Source organism: Odocoileus virginianus, chromosome 11, assembly GCF_023699985.2.
Source record: "Odocoileus virginianus isolate 20LAN1187 ecotype Illinois chromosome 11, Ovbor_1.2, whole genome shotgun sequence".
Lineage (NCBI taxonomy): Eukaryota > Metazoa > Chordata > Mammalia > Artiodactyla > Cervidae > Odocoileus > Odocoileus virginianus.
This window is the reverse complement of record NC_069684.1, coordinates 35,369,947-35,393,070: the sequence shown is the minus strand read 5'-3', so window position 1 is coordinate 35,393,070 and position 23,124 is coordinate 35,369,947. Positions and strand designations below refer to the sequence as shown.

Below are 23,124 nucleotides of genomic sequence, written 5' to 3'. Positions count from 1 at the left end.
GATACATACAATTTAGAGGTCAGCAGAGGGTGGAAATTTTTCATAAAATGTCAATTTAGTTCTCTAAAATACCTTCCTATTTAAACAGACAGAAAATTTCTATCGAAAACGGCATGGCCTCCTCGCAGCAATCTACAACTGCAATCTACGACATATTTCTGCCAAGTATTTCTTGGGAGAAAAATCCTGTTGTGAATTTTCTATGGTAGGTGGAACGATTCCCTCAAAAAAGAACAGAAATGACACCTGATCTATCACCAACCCTGCTGAACAAACCCCACGACAAGCCCCGAGTCTTCATCACAGAATCCAGCTGCTAAGGACAACTGTACACAGGGTGTTCTAGACACCTGGGAAGTCACAGAAAAAGCAGCTCAAAGTTGAGAAAATAATGTAATAGAAAGACATGAAAACACATTAATATTCCTTTAAAAGATACATCACACTAACCAACAGCATGCATGAGAACATGTCAAACTTAACGTGTCAATCTTAAGGCAGAATAAATGGAAGCAAGTTACAAGCTGTTCTCAAATACTCAGATTTTATCAATTCTAACATAAAGTTTCAGAAAAATGAGTTTAGGTGCAAAAGAAGCAGAGAGCTAATTGTTAACTCTTGGAAGGAGACCTTCTGGCACAACACACGCTTTAGGGAGCTGAGGCATTCATGAGCACTCACTGGTGTAACACACCTGCAGAACCAGCCGAGAAAACGTGCACGATGTTGCTGTTTGGCACGAAGATGCCATTGAACTGCTCTTTGGCTTTGGAGTAGCAGGCGAAGTACACAGCCCTGTCGGAGAAAAGAGAGAACACGGTCAGGACATCTTGGGACACTGGCCCCACGCAACCTCTGACAAATTCAGCAATATGGGGAAGAGGTTAATAGGTAATCGCAAGCTTAACCTCATCTGGGCTCAAACCAAAACCTGCTGTGGGTGCCTTGGGGAAGCTCCCGCTTGTCCCTCCAGAAAGTAGTCTGTGATGATGGAAGTGCCCTAAATAACTGAGGAAGATGAGGTTTTCATAGTATACATATGAAGTCCATTTACATTCTTCATTCTGGATAAATGCCAATCCCTTTAAGCACCAACATATACTGTGACAGTTAAAATTTATAATACATTTCCAACATATATCACACGTATCCTGTCTTATACCATAACAAGTATGTCACATGTAATTTGAACTTTTTTCCTGATGACTTGGGACCACATAGGAACATGTAGGCTTGCACACGTTTCCATAAAGGGCTCCTTCCACTGATGTGCTCCCTACCCCAGAACAGGACCACTGGAGGGCTGGCACCCCCTCCCACCCTGCCCTTGGCTCTCCAGTCTCCTCTGCCTGTCTGCTGTCCCCTTGTCTGTCTCCTCTCAGATCAGGGCTGAGGAACAGAGCCTGCTTGTGGTTTTCCCTGCTCTTCACCAGCAATGCCAGGGAAAATGGCATTCTTTTTTTCCAGCTGGCCAATGGATCAATTACAGAATGTATTTTTCAACCTAGGATGCTGACTACTTATAATGATTGTGTTATAACACTGTCTTTTTTTTTTTTTTCTAGGTTCCAACTGTTCTAAATGGGTGTGGTGGCCAAGCCTCTATATCAGACTGACAGGTATTACCAAGTTAAGCACTGTCCACGAGTAGAATGACTCCGTGTTCTTCATCAACTACATATATGCAGCATGTCCGTGTTCTCTTAATAATGCATGCCCTGCATAATCTCACAGGCTAGTACTTCCTGTATTTTCAATAGATTACACACACACAAGTTACAGAATTCTAAAGGAACAAAAGGGTTTAATAAGAATCTGCATATTTATGATATCCTCAGGAAATCTGTGTATAAACTGGAGCACTGACCTGTAAGAATTCAAGAAGCTTTTAGTCTTTACATCATATAAAAAGACACTCTCATTTTTGTTATAAAGTCTATTGTATATGTTGATTCATCTACATGTCCTAGCAGTCACACCCAACTCCCCTTTCCAGAAGGCAATTTCTAGAAGCAGTTTCTTACCTACTTTTCAGAGATACACTGCCCCCACCCCTCCACATGCAGAAACATTCATCCCCTTTCATATCGACGTGTGTATCCTCTGCGTCAGTCCGGCCCAACAGAACTTCCTGCGGAGCTAGAAATGCTCTACGCCTATGGTCCCTTAGGCAAGGGCCACTAGCCACATGTGAACATTAAGTACCTGAAATGTGGCTGGTGAGACCAAGGAACTGACTTTTTAATTTAATTAATTCAAGTAGCCCCATGTGACCAGTGGCTATTGTATTGGGACAGTGCAGCTCAATGTAGTCAAATAAGTTTTAAAGAGAATTAAATCTTGTAACAAAAATGGGAATTTTAAAAAATACATAAAGTAAAACCTAGAAGCTTTTAAAATTTTTTCAGATGAGTGCTTCCAAATGCAAATTCTGATGTGGGTCTGAGATCCTGTCATTTAAATCAGCTCTTCGGTGATGCCACTGCTGCTGACCACACACCACTATTAGGAGGAGCAAACAGAGAAAGTCCTAGGTGACGGGAGCAGAATAATTTTCAACTTAAGAATATAACAACCAAGAACCTCTTTCTAACACACACACGTAGAAAGACATACCAACAGTTAACACTTCTGTACATCAGATGCATTAGGATTCTCACACAGAAAAGGAAACTAGTCATCTAGCAGTACTGCCCCTCGGGTTACGAAAGGACTTGGTATATTTCATAGTGTACGCTGTAGGCTAGCTGAAAGGTTCAATGCTTACCTTGATGGTGCAACTCCAACCAAATTTGGACCCAAGCCTCTAAAAAGTGACTTTGGTCCCTCCTTCTCCAAGATTGACCTAAATAATAAGAAAAGATGTATCTTTAAAATCCTTAGGCAAGGGCTATGCAAAATGATAAGGGGTCAATCTTCACATTAGCTCCTTGAATAAAGAACAGAATGTTTACAAAACCCCTGAGGTCTTATCTGATTATATTACAATACAGAATCAGAAGACTGAAGAATACTCCTTTCATTACTACGGTGAAAAAACATGCTTCAAAATCTCTCTTGTTCACACAGGAGTAATGTTCAGGGTTTGCACAACATACAGGCATTCTTGTAAGGCAAAAAGAGCACCTGACAAGTATCACAGAATCTTTTCCTTACTAGCAGGTATCAAGTCTGAGCCTTGTACATGACCCCAAGGTGCACTCTTGTCTGCAAGGCCCAGACTAGCTCTCCGGTCATGCTGAGGGTCACATGAAGGAGCTCTGCTCACCACACTAGACAACTAGAGAGCATACCTCACTACAAGTACAATGCGCATTTCTTTTTTCATGGCATCTGGGGAAGGTCAAAGCAGTGTGTTTCAAATGCAACCTGGCCACACAATGGAATATCATTTGGTAATAAAAAGCAGAAGACTCTTGAGAGTCCCATGGACAGCAGAGAGATGAAATCAGTCAATCCTAAAGGAAATCAACCCTGAATATTCAGTGGAAGGACTGATGCTGAAGCTCTAATACTTTGGCCACCTGATACGAAGAGCCGACTCATTGGAAAAGACCCTGATGCTGGGAAAGGTTGAGGGTAGGAGGAGAAGAGGGTGATAGAGGATGAGATGGCTGCGGCATCATCGATTCAATGGACATGAGTTTCAGTAAACTCTGGGAGATAGTGAAGGGCAGGGAAGCCTAGCATGCTGCAGTCCATGGGGTTGCAAAGAGTTGGACATGACTGATCGACTGAACAAAAGCAACAATAAAAGGAAGTACTGATGACTCACACAAAGAAGAAGCTTCAAAAAACATTAGGTTAAGTAAAAGCAGACACAAAAGGCCATATGTTGTATGATTTCGTTCAGATGAAATAATCAGGAGACAAGCTAATTTTTTTTTTCCATTTATTTTTATTAGTTGGAGGCTAATTACTTTACATCATTACAGTAGTTTTTGTCATACATTGAAATGAATTAGCCATGGATTTACATGTATTCCCCATCCCGGTCCCCCCTCCCACCTCCCTCTCCACCCGATCCCTCTGGGTCTTCCCAGTGCACCAGGCCCGAGCACTTGTAGGAGACAAGCTAATTGATAGAATAGTGGTTGGCTGTCTAAGGCTGTGAGTCTGGGGATGGGGAGTGACTATAAACAGTGAGGGGATTTTTGTAGTGTGAAGGAAAAATCAAATTGTTGGCAAGGTTGCACAAAACTCTGTGAACATATTAAAACAGGTGAACTGTATGCATTTAGTGGGCAAGCATATGGCACGTGAATTATATCTTAAGTGCATTTTGAAAAATTTTTTAATGGAATTTATTTTTTTATCAGGTCACACCTGATCCTAGTTCCCGATCAGGCATCAAACTGGTGCCCGCTACAGTGGAAACACTGGACTGTCAGGGAAGTACTCTGAATTACATCTTAATAAAGCAGTTAAACCAAGAAACCCAAAGACTCACTGAAGAAGTTCTAAAAGATGAAAGAAATATTGGCAGTAACAGTTTTCATGTTTTTGCTCTTGTGCTAAATCAACTGCTTAACAAAAGATAAATGATATAACTGGAATACAGACTGTGGATTAGTTATATCAATATTAAATCTCCTAAATTTGAAAACTGTACTCTGGTTTTAAGAGAACACTCTTTTAGAGGAAATAAATGCTTAAGAATGAAGGGTAAAGGGACATAATGTGTGTAATCTATTTTCAGATGGTTCAGGAAAAAAAAAAGTACGTATACAGAGCAAAAAGAAATAAACAAATGTGGGAAAATGTTTAACACAAGAGACCTGAGGTAGAGTACAAGCAATGTATGTGCCCTGTTCCTGTCACTTTTCTTTAAGTTGGAAATCATTTCACAATAAAAAACTTTTAAAAATGAAAAAGCTATAGGTCATAGGTTACAAAATTACTGAACTCATCCTAACACTCTAAAGGAACGGCATGTTTTACTGCATTTTCACACTGGCCAGAACCAAGCCATTTGGTCCTTAACAGAGACAATCAGAATTTGGTGTTTTCAACTTTAAATTCTTTACTGTTAACTCTTTCTCAAAACAGGATTCAGCTTTTTAAAAAAAAAAAAAAAACACCACACTCTCTGGAAAAAAAACTCTCAAATAACCACACCTTGAAGTGACCTACATCTTATAGTATAGTAATGTGAAAGCTTTCAAATGGTCAATACATTTAGAATTTCTTCAAGTTTAGGCTCTGTCTGTGGTCCCCACAACTGTTCATTGTGCCGCCAACCCTAGGAGTCACTCAAATACAATTAAGGGTGTCTCTGGCTCCAGGAAGCTGGGAGCCACGCATCTATAATGCAGTGGGGGATTGGTGTCCTCAAGTGACTCAGGCCTTTTAAGAGCTGCAGAAAGGCTGTCTCCATAGTGACGCACGTTAACAGTGGGCAAAAAGTCAAATCTGTTACATAATTCAAACTTCTAACCTATCTGGATGTTTACAAAACTTTTCTGGAACAATCAAGTGCTTACTATAAATGGTATTCCTCAGCTTCAAAATAAAGCATGTTTAGGGCCCAGACTAAGTTTCCCACAGTACTATAAACTTTCATTTAGGAAAGAAATGCAGAAGGAAACTAGGGTCTTGTCTGGAGTGTTTCATTCTCTTCCCTCTTTTAGATCAGACTACGCATAACACAGATCAAGTTCCAAGGCAAAGTTCTGAGTTGAAGCTGATGAGCTTTTAAAAGAAAAACTACCTCACTAACATATTACTTTTCATATTAAAAAGGTACTTGAAAAAACAAAGTACCTGAAATAGTTTAAAGAACAAGAGTTTTGATTGGACAAAAAATTTTTTTAAGAAGATTATGTCCTAAGACTTTTTAAGGCAGATACTTGAATAAATATATTAGGACCCTTTGGCAAATTTAACAGAGAGAGCCTAATTGTGTTAACATCTTGTCTTCAAGTAACTATATTCAAAATACAAAGGTAATCAGTGCTCCAATGGAGAATACCTTTTCTCTAATAGATTAACCTGAGACATAAGCAAACACTGATTTGCATTTTGAAAAACAAAATTCCTGTAAACAAATTCTGTTGTCTGTTAAGCCTTTAAATGTAGCACTTCCTGGAAGAATAAGACTAAAAATAAGCAGCTTAGTTTTAAATGAATAACATATGACTATAGGCCACCAGGCTCCTCTGTCCATGGAATTCTCCAGCAAAGAATACTGGAGTGGGTTGCCATTCCCTTCTCCAGGGGATCTTCCCAACCCAGGGATCGAACCTGGGTCTTCTACACTGCAGGCGGATTCTTCACTGTCTGAGCCACCAGGGAAACCCCCTGATAAACCCAATGGCTTCTAATTGTGAACAGATGACTTGGTGGGCTCTGTGGCACAGAGAAAAGGCCTGGATCCCTGCTCTCAGTTCACCACTTCTTAGAAAAAGAGCCTGCTCAGTAGCCCCTCACCACAGCTCTAGCCTAGGGGTGATTTGTGGAAGACTCAGGAAGCACAGTCCAGTAATTCAGGTGGGTGAGGAGGGTGGTGGGGAAGCAAAGAGCAGTCATCTTCTATTAAACTATCCTAAAAGGCAATGCTTCTTAGGCTGGTACACTGTCTGATGTAAGTACTGGGTAACATTCTGCTTTCAGAACTCAGTGACAAGAAACAACATACATCTACCCTGAGGAGCATGTGTGCTTTCTCCAGATGAGAGTTATGTAGGATGACAGCCCCCCTTTTGCCTTCATTACCAGGAAACTCAGCTATAAGTCTTATGTTTAAAAAGTACAGGAAGTAGATATTATGATAGCAGCTAATATGGATTATTTACACGGCAGGGGGAGGAGTGGGTGTCAAGCTCTTCATATTCAACATCTTACTGATGTGTTACGTTCTCTTTGTCCTGCAGTCTTGCCGTGTGGCAGGCGGCATTCTCACAGATTGGGGACACCTCAGTCGTCAAAACAAATCGAAGCCCCTCCCTCTGGGGAACTTCTGTTTTGCAGGGGGGGCCCGCAGGGAGAGAAAATAAACAATATAAATCAATACATTACAGTGTATGATGGATAGAGGTAAATGCTGTGGATAAAAATAGAGCAGGACAGAGAGAATGTGAAAGAAGGGCCTGGTTTTCAATAGCATGGTCACTGCAAGGCCTTCCTGTAAAGGGGGACAGCTGAGCAGCCATGCAGATAATGTCCAGCAGAGAGGCCCTGCTGTGGAATGTTCCAACGTTCTGGTCTTTTATTAAAGGGCCAGTAAGGAGGCCAGTATAGCCAAAACGGTTCAGGAGAGGGAAATTCAAGGAGGCGAAGTCAAGGAAGTAACGGGAGGGGTCCAGCAGGCCCACGGGCAGCTTCAGCTTTTACTGGGAGCGAGAGCAGAAGGATCTCCTCCGCTTTGCTGAGAACAGCCTGAGGATGGAGCAGGGTGCAAGGTCTTCTGCCAGGCCAGTTAGGAAGATGGGTTGTCTTGCATGTGGTGTGGGTGCTGTTCATGTGTTTTAATGGAGAGGTGTTTTTTTTTTTTGGTTTACATTTTAGTAGAAGATGTGTCCTAATACACTTGAACTAGAGAAACATTCCCATTTACCTTAGGGGCTTGGCCCCAGTGACACCCTTGACTTCCGGGTAATAGGTCCCCAGTTACAGTAAATAAATAAATCTACTAGTCATGCGAGATTGGCAAGTATGTAAGAGGAAGTTCACCTTGGATGTTAGCAAAGCTGGCAAATTACCTCTGTTTCACTATGTCCAAAGCACTCCAAGTTCCTCAGAAGCAAGACGTCACTGGAGACACTGCTATTGACTAGACTTATTAAAGGCGAACAGGGGACGGGGTGTCTTCAGAGCCACTCTCTCCTTACTGACAGCAAAGCAGGCCTCCCATTTCAGTGCCCCACCTTTCCTGGCCTGCCCCTGACCTTCTGCATTTCGTGTCTCCACAATCCTTCTCAGCATTCAATTAAAAAAAAAAGAGATCCGCCTCGAGTCTTGGCTATCAGCGACCTCTTTCTCTAGTTGGGACCTTGCCCTCAGCAGCTGGGGCTGCTGCCCAGTTGGGCCCAAGCTCGGATGTACCCTGGTACGTGTGTTTGGCATGGGTGCCTGAATTACCCAGAAGTTGGCCTTACAAACAAAACGTACCTAAAAATAAATTAAGCACTTTCAAATCCATTCTACCTTATCTAAACTGTGACTGAACTCTGCCCCAAATCCAAAGTGTTGTCGTTATGAAGACAGAGCATCTCCATTTTATTGCATCTTTTTCTAACGCTTCCCCACTAAACATCCACACTGGTACACAGCTGTGTCTCTCTTGAACCCACACTCTCCCAAAGATCAGTTTTAGAGCTCTGAGTAACATGTGGGGTCAAAGTCAGTCATCATTTTAAAGTTCTCTTTTAAAAGCAAAGGGTCCCTGAGCTAAAATGCAGACATTGCCAAGTGCTCTTCTGAATTTCTGATTTTGCCTTAAGCATAGAGACTGATAAGCCAAATTCAACTTAAGAATATTCGGCAACTTGGTAAGCAACTGAAATATTTTAATACTGTAAAAACAGACAAAGCAGGTGGGCAGGCTAGGTATGAAACAAAAATTGTAAAGATCAGCTTACTAAACATATATTGTAGTTTTTCTATAAATTTAAAATTATTTTCAAATAAAAAGTAAAAAAGTACAACATTTTGTTCCCATATTACTTCCTCTTAAAATATTCACAACACTTCTCTTGTGCAATTTTAAAATTCATTCTACAAGCCTCAGAGCTTCTCGCTAGCACTCAGAAGACTTGGGGCAAGAGCAACACTCTGATGTAACAATTTAAACCTGGATTGTTTTGAGTTTGCTTTGTTAGGTTTACTTTAACTGTCCCTGGATGGTGATCACATGCATGCCGGGAGCCCTGAGGCCAACAGAGCAAAGTCTGAGTTAAAGATATTGGTATAGATACCTAGTTCTTAAATTTGGTCACAGCCTCTACAAACAGAACATCCCATCTGATGGGCCGGATAAACATTCTGCATTGACAGTGGCAGGGTGGGGGTGGGGGTGAGGGTGGCCTGAGGCCAGAACCGGGACTGAACTTACTTCAGAACCTGCAAGAGTCCAGGCGTCACTGACGTTTGTCTCACCACCCCAGCTCCGCTGATGGTCCCCAGATGAACCTGAGGATAATAGACTGTCCGAAGAGCTAATCTTGAGGACTGCAACCTTGTCTTAATGACTTCTAGTGGACAAGTGAAAATAGCACCAACCGTGCCCCCACATCTGTAAGAAAGGAAATCACAACAGGATCAGAAAAGCTGTACTGAGCTGTGCATACATGAAATGGGAAATGGAATTTTTCTCTATTAAAAAAAGAAAAAGAAAGGTACCTATGTTCATTTCATAATTAGAGCATACCAACAGGGTGGGACAAATGGAGAGAGCAGCATGGAAACATTAATACACTAACATGTAAAACAGCCAGCCAGTGGGAATTTGCTGAATGACTCAGGGAACTCAAACCAGGGCTCTGTGACAACCGAGAGGGGTGGGATGGAAAGGCTCAAAAGGGAGGAGACATATGTACACATATGGCTGCTTCATGTTGATGTATGGCAGAAACCAACACAATACAGTAATTATCCTTCAATTAAAAATAAATAAAGAAAAAAAATTGGTTGAAATCCCAGCAGCTAAAAAGATAACCACTGTTAACATGCTAGTAGTACACCCTTCAGGGCTTTTCACTGTTGGCTTTTTAACCTCACATCTTTTTCTTCTTATCTAGATATTATGAATGTCTTTCCATGTCAATACATATACACCTACATCACCATCATTTGCAATGGTTGCATCCTATTCTCCTATTCCGATCTATCAATGTATAATATTTTAACCTACTTCCTACCATTAGATGTTCACGTCATTTCCAATGTTCCAATGTTCACGTCACTCTCATGCTGCAATGAATATTCTAGAAAATATCTTTTCATGGTGAAATAAAAGTTATTCAGGTAATGCTACTATTTTGAAAATCAGTGTTTACCACAAATCAGATTTTTATTAAAATCTAATTTGGACTCCACTGAAAATCAAACTAAAGCTTACCTTTTAATAATGAAGTCTGTGTGTTTCACTCAGAACTAATCAATTCATCCTCCAGAATTTCATTAGATGCACTGGCTCTGTGGGTCAGAGTTCCCTAAATGATCCTTCACAATTGGTTCATATAAAAATATTACCTGAACTTAAAATTTAAATATTTTCACCTATTTATGCTAATATACAGGAGAAGGCAATGGCACCCCACTCCAGTACTCTTGCCTGGAAAACCCCATGGACGGAGGAGCCTGGTAGGCTGGCAGTCCATGCAGCCGCTAAGAGTTGGACACGACTGAAGTGACTTAGCAGTAGCAGCATCCTAATATACAGTACGTCAAGGCTGTGTATTGTCACCCTGCACCCTGTGTATTGTTAACCCATATGCAAAGTACATCATGTGAAATGCCAGGCTGGGTGAATCACAAGTTGGAATCAAGATTGTTGAGAGAAATATCAACAACCTCAGATATGTAGATGACACCGCTCTAATGGCAGAAAGTGAAAAGGAACTAAAGAGCCTCATGATGAAAGTGAAAGAGGAGAGTGAAAAAGCTGGCTTAAAACTCAACATTCAGAAAACTAAGATCATAGTATCCAGTCCCATCATTTCATGGCAAATCTTAGAAGGGGGAAAAGTGGAAACAGTGTCAGACTTTATTTTCTTGGGCTCCAAAATCACTGCAGATGGTGATTGCAGCCATGAAATTAAAAGATGCTTGCTCCTTGGAAGAAAAGCTATGACAAACCTAGAGAGCATATTAAAAAGCAGAGACCTTACTTACCAACAAAGGTCCATCTAGTCAAAGCTATGGTTTTTCCAGTTGTCATGTGTGGATGTGAGGGTTGGACCATAAAGAAGGCTGAGAGCAGAAGAATTGATGCTTTTGAACTGTGGAGTTGGAGAAGACTCTTGAGAGTCCCTTGAATAGCAATGAGATCCAACTAGTCAACCCTAAAGGAAATCAACCCTAAATATTCATTGGAAGGACTGATGCCGAAGCTCCAATACTTTGGCCACATGACGTGAAGAGCCGACTCACTGGAAAAGACCCTGATGCTGGGAAAGATTGAGGGGAGGGGGAGCAGGGGGTAATAGAGGATGAGATGGTTGGATGGCATCACTGACTCCTGGACATGAGTTTCAGCGAACTCCAGGAGACAGTGAAGGACAAGGAGGCCTGGCGTGCTGTAATCCATGGAGTCTCAAAGAGTCAGACATGACTTAGCAACTGAACAACAACAACAATCATAAAATAGCTATTTCTGTCTTTTCTTAAACAGTAATATCCATGAAACTGCATGCCTGGTGGGCTGGTTCTAGATAACAATGTGCCAGTACCACCTGAAGCCACTCCTACACCACCAGAGGTTCTTCTCTTTGGAGAAGATCAGAACACTGACGATCAGAACCTGCATCATATTCATCTCTGTATCACTGGCATTAAGATTCGCAGGTTCACAAACAATATTTGTTCATCAGAAGAGGAATTACTAAACTACCCTGTGAGGGAGCTAAATGTTTGAAAATTGCACTTACTGTCTAGCTTCTATCACAGGCCGGAAGGCAGGAGCTGTGTACTGTATGTTCTTGCACTTGGTTAGAGCACAGTACCGGCCAAACAGGTGGTTCAATAAAAATGAAACAGCAGAGGCATCTATGATTGGGAAAAGCAACAAGAAAGAGGAGGGAGAGGCCTTGGCAAACACAGAAACTGTGAGCGAGCTTCCTAACTCAGTGCAGGTGTTAAAAATCTGGAAGTGAACCCAGTCCCTCAGCCCCCAGGACAGGCCCCGAGGTAAGGGGTGAAGACAAGTTCCCAGGCAGCATTTTAAAACCAGGAGCCTATAGTTACAAATAGCAAGTAAAATCCTGATAACTAAGAGCTAGATAGACGCTATCAACTTAATTGCACTGCTGCCACTGATGAATGATTATTTTATGACAAGAATTCAACCCTCCAACAATCCTAGTAGGATAGGATTGTTTAGCTTCAATTTACCACAAAGAGCCTGAATGTCAGAAAAAAAAGAGAACACACAGACTAGGGGAGCGGGGAGGAGAGGAAAACAGCCATTTGGAACTATGTAGGTAAACCTGCCTTGAAATCATGATGGTAAGAATACCCTAAACTGAGCTTTCACTGCCAAGTGCTGGGGTTCAATCCCTGGTTGGGGAACTAAGCTCGCACAAACTGTGGCAAAAAAACAAATGTAACAAGACAAACAACAGAGCTGTCTCTTCAGCAGTGTTTGCTGAACTGTGGCCAAAACCCATCGAACACAAAGCACCGTAGGGAATCTCAACCAGAACAGGAAGGGAGGATGGCAGGAAGGACTTGACCTGCGGGTGGGACAACTATCATGTAAGCTCCCGATTGTGCAGGGTGGTATCATCCTGACCTCACAGGGAACCTGGGTCTCGATGAGGTTTATATACTTTCTCAAAGCCACAAGTGCCTACGTGTCTCAACTGAAAACCAAATCCAGACCCTTTGTCTGCAAAGCCTGTGCTTCCTTCTATACTAAGGTATCCTTTCTGGGAGTATTACAGAAGGACAGGTGTTTATATATAGTTTGTTAAGCTAGTTCACACTATTTGCAATTCACAGTTAAGATGGGAAATTGTCAATTAAGACAACTAGGACTTATAACTTTAATGTGTTTTTCAGTATGAAGAAAAAATCCTGAGCCCAACTGAATGTTGGTTGATATAACGGGCTCCGAGCACAAAAATATATCTAAAGAAAATGGGATATAATAGGGAGAGTTAAAAAAAAAAACAACACAAAACAAGCCTTCCAAACCTGTATCAATTCATGTAAAATAAATTGCTCTTAATCTATTACAATAAAAATTAGGTGATGATTCCATGTCGCTGAAAAAAAAAAAACAAAAACCAGAGCTTGCAGTAAATTCTTGCATCAGAAAGTCAACAAGTTCCAATAAGACACGGGTCAACCACCTTTGCCTTGTCCCCAGGTCAGCCATGCTTCTTACCTCGGCCAACTGTTGTCTACACGGATGCCACCGGTCAGAGGACAGCCTGCAGAAGTGCTAAGCAAATACTCGCTGACAGCAAGCTGGTCACCTCCTGGGTGGGGGTGGCAGGCCACACTCGCTCCACAGCCACCATTCTGTATGTTACACACCCACGTGCCCAGGGCAGAGGGCCGGGTGGTGAAAAGACTCTGGCCTCCTCCAGGGGCAAACTGAGGGTCTCCACATGCCTCTCCTACAAGAGGGGTGGCGCTGCCCCACAGCATCCCAGGAAACAAATACAAAGTGCTGGGAAAGCACTGCAAACTGTAGAGTGAGTGCAGTAAGAAGTAACTGCTCAGGCGCTAAGTCCCTCCTCATCCACCACGAAAAATCACTTAAATGAAAATACCCAAAGGATATTTAATTAGAAGAAAAAGGTTCTAACATTACACTAAATTGTCCAAAAGAAGAGTCTTCCTGAAATTAAAGACATTCCAGAGCAGAATTTTAAAAGCTAATCTTTCTGGGACTTCCCTGGTGGTCCAGTGGTTAAGAATCTGCCTTGCAGTGCAGAGGACGTGGTCAGGGAACTAAGATCCCACATGCCTCAGGGCAACTAAAAACTCGGGTTCTGCAACTATTGCACGCCGCAATAAAAACCCAGCACAGTCAAAAAGAAAAGTTAATCTTTTGGTAGAACTGCTTTTTCTTTCTTTATGAACCAAACACACAGGACATTCATCACTCTGAGACAGTAGACAAAAGAAATCAAAATACTGACTTCTCTGAGATTGGCTTTCCAAATTCTCTAAAGATATTTAATGAGGTTGGGTCCAAAGCACCTAAGAGTACAACAAATTATATTCTTTGTAGAAAAAAAGGCCCTGTCAATTCTCAATTCTTCAATGCAAAGACCTTCCAAGTTAGCCCAACTCCTCACCATGGTCAATTACCTGGGATGAAGCCCCATCGCCAGCAACTCTGCCGAAGGTATTAATATTAACTGAGCTTTTCAGGAATCTCCGGTTAGAAAGGGTGGAGACCTCAGCTCTGCCTGCCAGTCCTCCCCAGCCCTTGCCAGTACTTCTTTTCAGCTGTTCTCCACCGAATCCCGCCTCTCCTATCCTTTCAGTTTTTCAAATTTAGTCCCCTAGAACTTCAATCTCAAATCTGACTCACAACTTGCCTCTGCCACTGCCAGCTAGACTGAGGGGACTTGATCTGCTCTTTCACCTTTTCTCCATTCCCATCCTTTTAGGGATCTCTGGGCACATGTCTAGGTCTAGCTGTGGGTCCACCAGGCTACATGTTACGTATACTGGGGGCCTCATCAAGTGTCATGAGTCAGTGTAAATGGTGTGCAGGCCTCCTTGGGGCGCTGCTCAGTTCCACCAAGAGCCCCATCACTGAGAAGCCCTGTATTCAGACCACCAGCAGTCCATCCCCCCACCTCCTTCTGGCCTGAGAACCTTGCTGGCAGCACTAGGTGTGTCCTTCCTTCCTCTGGTCCTCGAACTCCTTGACATTAAGCCAACGGGGCCCACTAGTGTCCTTCCATGCCCACCATGAGGCAACAAGACTGACACTCGGTAGGAAGTCACCCCGAGCCCTCCCCAAGCATGCCACATCGGTCCCTTCTCATCCTGCTGGCGCTGGCTGATAAGGCAGTAGCTGTCCCCCTGCAGGAAGCCTCTGGACACAGAACAAGGTGCCCACCTCTCAGCCTCACAACCGCCCTCAACCTCCAGCACAGAGGAGTAGGGGCTGGTGACAGGGATGGGAACAGTGACAGGCACAGCCTCTCTCAACACTCCACAGGCCACAGTGCTGACGACTATAATCTATAGCCTTTCTGCTCTGCGTATGCAGCCTCGGATGCAGTGGTCAACGGCTGTCCTCCTAAGTCTCAGAGTAGGTTCAGCTGAGGGCCTGGGTAGCCGATGCTCAGACAGCAGGGAAAGTCACACTGGACCTGGAGTTTCACGGTGACACAGTGCTGGCCCCACACAGTTGGGCAACTGACTAATTCTGATTGGACACCCGTATTTTAGGCCACTAACCTCCAAAGTGGGGGAATGCTCCAAAAGGCACGCACAAAGATCCATGGCATACAGGAAGAAAGTATTACAGTCAAAAATAAAATTTCATTGTATTTAGAATCACCACCATTTAACTTCTATTTCATGTATGTGTTTTATAACAGATATAGAATTAATATGTTAATATAAATATACATGGGGATACATACAAACATTTTAATCACAAGTTTGTGTGATCAGTCTGAAGACCACTCTTCTAGACAAGTGGTCTCAGCCAGGATGATGCTGCCCTGGTTCCAGTGACATCCTGCAAGGCCTGGAGACACTTGCGGTTGCTGAACTTGAGGGAGGGGTTACTAGCACCTAGGAGCTGGAGGCCAGGGATGCTGCTAACATTCTACAATGCACAGGACAAGCCTGACCTCTAAACAATTGTTTGGCTGAGCTTGAGAAACGCGGCTCCAGATCGGTAAAATGGACAGTGTGTGTATTTGAAGGCGGTATAACCAACGTGGAGTACTGTCCCCAGCATCCATTCCTGCTTTCTCTGTCCCAAATTTCTTAAGTCATATGGTTTGGACGGGCTTCCCTGGTGGCTCAGCTATAAAGAACCAACCTGCAATGCAGGAGATGCAGCAGGAGACAGGGGTTTGATCTCTGGGTTGGGAAGATCCCCTGGGGAAGGAAATGGCAACCCACTCCAGTATTCTTGCCTGGAAAATGCCATGGACGGCTCATGGGGTCACAAAGTGTCAGACATGACTTAGCCACTAAACAACAAATAGTTTGAATGGGATTAAACCCATTTCTAGTTTAGTCCTAACTCAATCAACATAAAGCCATGTCATCTGTTCAAAGATGGCACATGATTCAGCCCAAGATAAGTGGCGTAATTCCCTGGGGAGCAATACCGCCTTAGAGCTGGAGGCACGTCCAAGTTGGTCCAGTCCGAGTTAAGCTCAAGGCTTGTTCAGTGGAGGAGAACAAGCTGAGAGGTGCTGGAAACCATTCTGTGTTCATGCAGGGACCAACCCTGGAATCGAGCAGATGTTTCTGGAAAGCAGAGCAGCCATCGAGGGGTCCCACAGTGACACTGTTGAGCTATTTAGGTAAGCCCTCCCTGAAGCCTGTGCCTACTCTAAAATCTGGGTGTATATGCCAACAATCAAGGCAGCTGGAAGTGACTTTGATTTACTACTTATAAGTGAAAGTCTCCCAAATGAGCCTAGTCAATTAAAAAAAAAATTATACCCAAGTTTCTCATGAAAGTACTTAAAGGGATTAACTATTATCAGTAATCTTCTAAAACACGCTGAGGAATTGTGTTTCCAGTGGACTATGTTTCTGATGGCTATGAGGAAATTCCCTGGATATTAATTTAATTTCGCTCCTAAAATCCTGCTCTAGTCACGGATACCAAAGCCACAGACCACTGGACTATTCCATACCCAATACACAATACCTCTGGGATATTCCATTCAGTGAAACCATCCCAAGGGCTTGAACAGGGCAGCAGAAAGGCCATGGATAGCAGTTAAATCATACATGTCTCAGAGTAGCAACAAGAGGCTCTCTGAAATCTATCTGCCCGATTTTCTAAAACAAAACAAAACTTATGACCTGTATTTTCCTGCAGCTTTTTCTTCTTTTACTACTTGTCCTTCCCCTCCCCCTCATTCTCTACCTTCTTTCATTCTTCTTGCTCAGAACTGAAGTCTCCTGTTTATTACATAAAGATGTATTTAACTGTTTATCTTTACCCATGTAGGCCTTGCTTGTTATTTTTCTAAAGCCTGTGGATTAGGCTCCTCCCCTCTACTTTACAGCAGAATAAAGCTAAGTTGGACCATTACTACTACAATACATACACTAAATTTTTTTCTGTAGTCCTTATGTGATCAAAGATGAATTTTTACCTTTTAATACATTTTTACCCTTTAACTCTAAGTTGCAAGTAACAAAGAGAATTTTAAAACCTAGACGTTTTCAACAAAAAACTGTTTTCTATACATAGACTCACTCAATTTAGACACTAAAGCCAAGACCAAAACACTCTTTATTATCACTGCTACCCAACTGACAGTAAACTGGTTTCCAGACTCACAGCTTATACCTAACTACAATATGGATTCTACTGACTAATAATATGGCCAGAGGCCCTGTGATCCCTAAATTCGGAGCCTTTGATAATTTCTCCCTTTCATCTGCTATTTCTATAGTCACTACCTGAAAAAAAAAGGAATGCATCTTTACACATAATTTTCTGGAATGTTTTATTGGAATACTTAGCACAAGGCTTAGAAGATTTTGATTATGCAAATTCTGTGGTCACTCAGTAAAATGCTTCTTTTTGGATGCAGCTAACTATCCTTTAGATGCTATTTTCTATATCCTACCTCAATTAGGAACAAAAAATGAAGTAGCAGCCGAACAAAAAACTCTACAGTGGACTTCCATGGTGGTACAGTGGATAAGAATTTGCCTGCTGATGCAGGGGACAGGAGTTTGATCTCTGGCCCAGTTAGATTCCACATGTCGTGGGGCAGCTAAGCTCAGCTCAGCTGCTGAGGCCCTGGCTCTAGAGAACTACTGAGCTCCCTTGCTCTAGGGCCCATGCTCCACAACAAGAGAAACTCCCTGCTCAGTGCAACTAGATAAAAGTCTGTGTGCAGCAACAAAGACCCAGGGCAGACAAAGATAAATAAGCACTTAAAAAACAACTTTACAGTACTTTCTGAAATTGAAGAGAATCAGTATCTTTTATAAACACACAAATCCAAAATGTTACCTTATGCTAGCGCAGTTTCAGCAAATTTTACTACAGAGCCATGTTTATAATTACAAATACAGTAGTGCTTTTCTTTATTTGGGACAATTAACAGGCTACACACCTCCAGGTTAGATGCACAATACCTTTTACTCATCCAGTTACTCATTAAACAAGTAGCAATGATGTTCTCTAACACTTGGGGGTTACTGTATTTGGGATGGATCAGTGAAGAAAACAGACACGGCTGCTACCCGTGAGGCTTAAATTTTAACAGGAATCTTTCATCCAAACAACACATTAAAGAAAAAAATGTTGCATGTATGAAATACACTGCAGAAAATCAATTTACAGCCTTAGTATACTTATGTGAGCCTTATATAAAATACATGGGCACACTATATTTGTCTTATCAAAGCTTCTTTAATCACTGCAAATAAATCACGCATCTTCTCTATATGGTTCCTTAGCAAATATATTAACGTATGGCTAATGAAAGTGAAAGGTGCTCGGTTGTGTCGGATTCTTTGTGACCCTATGGACTATACAGTCCGTGGAATTCTCCGGGCCGGAATACTGGAGTGGGTAGCTGTTTCCTTCTCCAGGGGATCTTCCCAACCCAGGGATCAAACCCAGGTCTCCCACATTGCAGGTGGATTTTTTACCGTCTGAGCCACAAGGGAAGCCCAAGAAAACTGGAGTGGGTAGCCTATCCCTTCTCCAGCGGATCTTCCCGACCCAGGAATCGAACCAGGGTCTCCTGCATTACCGGTGGACTCTTTACCAACTGAGCTATCAGGTATGACTAATACTTCAAAACTAACACTTAGCCGATACAGATTAAACCTGCAGGGACAGGGACAGTACAGAGTAGAACAGGTGACAGCTGTCCACAATGAGGGGCAAGACTGAACTGTGAACATATCTTAGATTATATTACTTTTAAAACCTTAAAGACATATCCCCATTAAAGTACAGTTTAAAGGCCCTGTAAATACATTTAATGACAAGAGAAAACACCATGCCATAAAAATAAGACCTAAAGCGTATAATCCAGGCCATCAAGCTCTAATCTAAGGACAGCTTAGTAGAGCTATTTCAGGTGCTAAGTACTCTCCTGAATGCTGCTTGTTCACAACCAGAACCACCAAGTCATTCCACGTATGTGTGCTCAGTCACTCGGTCATGTCTGACTCTTTGCAGCCCTATGGACCGCAGCACTCCAGGCTTCTCTGTCCAAGGGATTTTCCAGGGAAGAATACTGGAATGGGTTGCCACGCCCTCCTCTAGGGATCTTCCCGACCCAGGGACTGAACCTGCGTCTCCCGCGTCCCCTGCACTGGCAGGCAGATTCTTTACCTCTAGCACCATCTGGGAAACCCACGTCATTCCATAGGGAAAGTTTAATAGATTTTTCTCTGTCATGAGACCTACACATGCAGGGGCTACTTTGGAGGATTTCCGTGTTTCTCTTAATGGGATGGGTTTAAATAGTAGAAAAGGAATGATAGGTTTTGTTAGGTAGTAACAATAAAATTGGTTTAGGTTTTTCCTTTTGACAATGCCGCCCAGATTTTGGGATAGGAGAGAAGGCAGAAAACAGTAGAATCCCTAAAGATACTAAAGTGAAAGTGTTAGCTGCTTAGTGAGGTCTGACTCTTTGCGACCCCATGGACTGTAGCCCACCAAGCTCCTCTGTCCATGGAATTCTCCAGGCAAGAATACTGGAGTGGGTTGTCATTCCCTTCTCTAGGGGATCTTCCTGACCCAGTGATCAAACTCAGGTGTCCCGAATTGCAGATTCTTTAGCATCTGAGACACCAGGGTAGCCAGAGACACTAAAAACCAACATAAACGAATGAAGTTTGCTCACACAAAGTACCCACCCTAGGAGATGGCCTATGAAGGTGCTGGTAGCTATCAAGTCTTAAAAATGTGTTTTGACTCAGCAATTGTACATACCATGATCACAGTTTACCCTCAGGAAATAATCAGATGACTACACAGGTACACATAAAGATGTCCAGTTTATAATGGCAAAAATTAGCAATGAGGACTTCCCTGCTCGTACAGTGGATAGCAATCTGCCTGCCTATGCATGGGGAACGGGTTCAATCCCAGGTCTGGAAGATTCCACATGCCGCAGGCAACTAAACCCCAAGGGCTATGACTACTGAGCCCAAGCTCTAGACCCTGCCCTTGAGCAGAAGCCACCACAATGAGAAGCCGGTACATCACAGCTAGAGAGTAGCCCCCACTTGCTGCAACTAGAGAAAGTACTCACAGCAATGAAGGCCTAGCAGAGCCAAATATAAAATGAATTTCAAAAAAATGAGCAATGAAAGGTCAGAAAGAAATTATGTAATCAGAATAAATTAGGTAGCCCTGTCATATATGGTGGTAACAGCCTCATTGAACTCCTGCCACTGGGCTTGGAAATGTTTACATTCTTCACTGCAACCACGGAACAGTGAGGGTTGATTAGAAGTCTATTCAGAGAATTCATTACCATGCTGCTATCAAAACTCAACATATTTCTAAGGAGAAAGCAAAACATAAAGAAGAAGAGCCCATTTTAAAATTAACTATGAAATTACCTTTGGTGCATATATAGATGCACACAGACCTGATTCTGAAGTGCTTATTTCTAGCTGTTGGTTTGTGGGTGGTTTCTCCTTCAGTTCTCCTCTTTCTTTAAGGGCAACGCTATACTAAAAAGATGACTATTAATAAAAACCTGACTATTACAGGTTAATTTAGGAGCATTTTTGCCTCTGCAAAGAACTCATGAAACTGTTTCTAATAATGTGGGAAATTTAAAAGACTATATGAGTTGTTTTGTGTGTAGTTTTTATTTTCCAGGATCAAAAATTAATTTTCAACTATTCATAAATCTGTTAGACCTGGTAAAAACATTAACTCAGTATCATCAATTAGTGATAGCATTAAACTTGTTTGATGTTAGCTTCCAATAGCTATTCAATAAACAGGAGAAATGTGACAGAGTCTACATTAAAAAGCAGGGTCTCTGACTTCTTTTCCAAAAGCAATAAACTCAGTTCTCTGTGAAGAGGGCAGCTTAACAGTGGAAGCTAGTTACTTTGAGCAAAGTAACACAGCCTTGCAACAGACAGGGTGGGACCACTGCACTGCCTGATTTCAACTGCATGATACACCCACCCATTTGATATTTTAGCTCCTTTAATGTTCTTCCCTAAAAGAACTGGAAGCACTGTATTTTAGGCTAGTGGGAATGAGTCAAAATCCAATTAGCTACTCTGAAAGCATCCTTTTCAAACACTTATTTTCTTTCTTGCAGATCAGCAAGGAATCTTGAACTGCTAATGAAGGAATAGAAATCTGTTAAATACAATGGCCCCAGGCATCACCCTAATAAACTCTACCGTTTTAATCAGTTCAGAGCTGTGCTGGCTAATGCAGTTTTCCTCCATCACAAGGAAAGAGGCTGGTGCTCCAGTAGGAGAATCAGCAGGCAGAGGGCACTGTGAAGGGCGCGGTGGGAGCTTCAAGTCGACAGGGGAATAGATTACGCAGCCAGCCTCACAGAGGCTGCTCCAGAGCAAGGAACTCTCTGGGTTCAGAATACAAGCACTAAAAAAAAAAAGACCACCTCACTAGAAACAGTAAATCAAAATCACTGAGAATAAAATAATTTTTTAAAAATCTCTGTTAGCTTGAGAAATGACTTTAATAACATGGCCAACTTGTTTAAAATCCTCCAGAATGACAAATCAATATTCTGTCTTAATTTAGGAACAGGGCCCCCTCCCCAAACCTTGTGTTACTCTCAAGATAAATCTCAATGGAAAGATGAAGCAAAATGAGTGGGAAGGGCAGAAAAGAGATGAATGAGAAATCATGCCTATGTCTGAAGAACAGTCAAATTTTCTGATGGGAGAAACAAAGTACCTAGGTAAACAACTACAATAAAAAGTACCAAAAAACTCAGGAACACTCTCATCAAGGGTATTTTTGCAGACAAATGCTTAACCACTGCTTGTTTGTAATAAGGAACATATCTGGGTAGCAACTAAAACACAAAACTACAACTAAAATACTCAAAACAACAGGATAAGTGCTACTTTATGTAGAACTGTCCCACACTTAAAAATGGCTGTGCCAGGCCTGTGAGGTCGTTAAACAAGACTCCAAACATCTAGAAGACTCCAAAAGGACCCAAAGGCTGTACTGAAAGAAAACAAATCACTAATACAAAACATTTTAACTTCTATTTTCCGAAAAACAAAAACACCAGCTCCCCTCCTAACCTCCCTAAAAATACATTGCCGCCACTGAAACACATGAGATGCCATGACGATCCGCCAAATGATGCTTTCAAAACAAGGCACATCTTAGAATAACGTTGTTTCTGGCGCTCCAACCAGCAGGTGAGAAGCATTTCAACACATCTTCCCAACACACCTTCTCACTTGATCCTGCGGTCCCCCATCAGCCCTCCCACCGGTTGCTGACCCCAGCATCACGGTTCACCAGCACTTATCAGGCTCCTGCTGATACCCAATACCGGCATCTCTACCTTATGAACTCGTCCCTGCGCTACCCTGAGGAACTCCCCGGCCACATTGAGCATCTCCAAGCCCGCCTAGGGCCTTCGGGAAAAGGCCTTGGGGGAGAACTCTGAGGTCGCTAAGTGCAGTGTGGCCAGACAGGACCGCCGAGCGACACCCGTCAGACCAGCCACTAATTGTTTAAGAGAAGAAACAGGAGGAGACGCGGCCGGGATGGGCGTGGGCGCCGCGTAAAACCACCGTCGGGGGATGTGGTCTGGAGGGGGACAGGCCCCGCGCCCCTCGGGCCTCCCCGCTGCCCCATCGCCCGGACTTCCTCCTTCGAGAGCCCGCATTTCAGCCCGGGAAGGGCTGGTAACCGGCCCCGGTGCACCGAGGGTGCGGGGCGCGGCAGAAGGGCGGGGGCGTGGGGTCGGGCCGGTAACTCACCCGCCGGCGAAGAGGTGAAGCAACGTGTTCTCCTTCTGCTGAGTCCCCGTCGCCATGGCCGCGCCGGCTCCGCGGCCCGCAGCCGCTGGGTGCCGCGGGCTCGAGGCGGCTCGACCGAGGCGCGAGGTAGTCGCTCCGCTCTCCCGGCTGCCCTCAGGCGGCCTCCGATGCCGCCTCCATGCGCGCGCAACCCCGTGACCGGCTCCCTCAGCTCGCGCCCTCGGCCGCGTGGCTGGAGGCGCCTCACCGGCCACTGCAGCGCGAGCGCGGCAGCCAGCGGGAACCAGGCGCGCGGCTGTCACGTGCGGG

General features: G+C 43.2%; 1 protein-coding gene across 1 annotated transcript in view; it reads right to left on the bottom strand.

The window, feature by feature from the left end:
* Positions 1-23,115, bottom strand: part of SLC25A33 (solute carrier family 25 member 33) — a 32,292-nt gene extending 9,177 nt beyond the window's left edge. The window contains exons 1-4 of the mRNA XM_020887084.2: positions 22,816-23,115; positions 9,053-9,232; positions 2,768-2,845; positions 695-795 (exon numbers count right to left, since the gene is read on the bottom strand). Coding sequence (XP_020742743.1) covers positions 695-795; positions 2,768-2,845; positions 9,053-9,232; positions 22,816-22,871 — 415 coding nt within the window. The 5' untranslated portion in view covers positions 22,872-23,115. The remainder of the gene's footprint in view (positions 1-694; positions 796-2,767; positions 2,846-9,052; positions 9,233-22,815) is intronic.
* Positions 23,116-23,124: the final 9 nt, after the last annotated feature.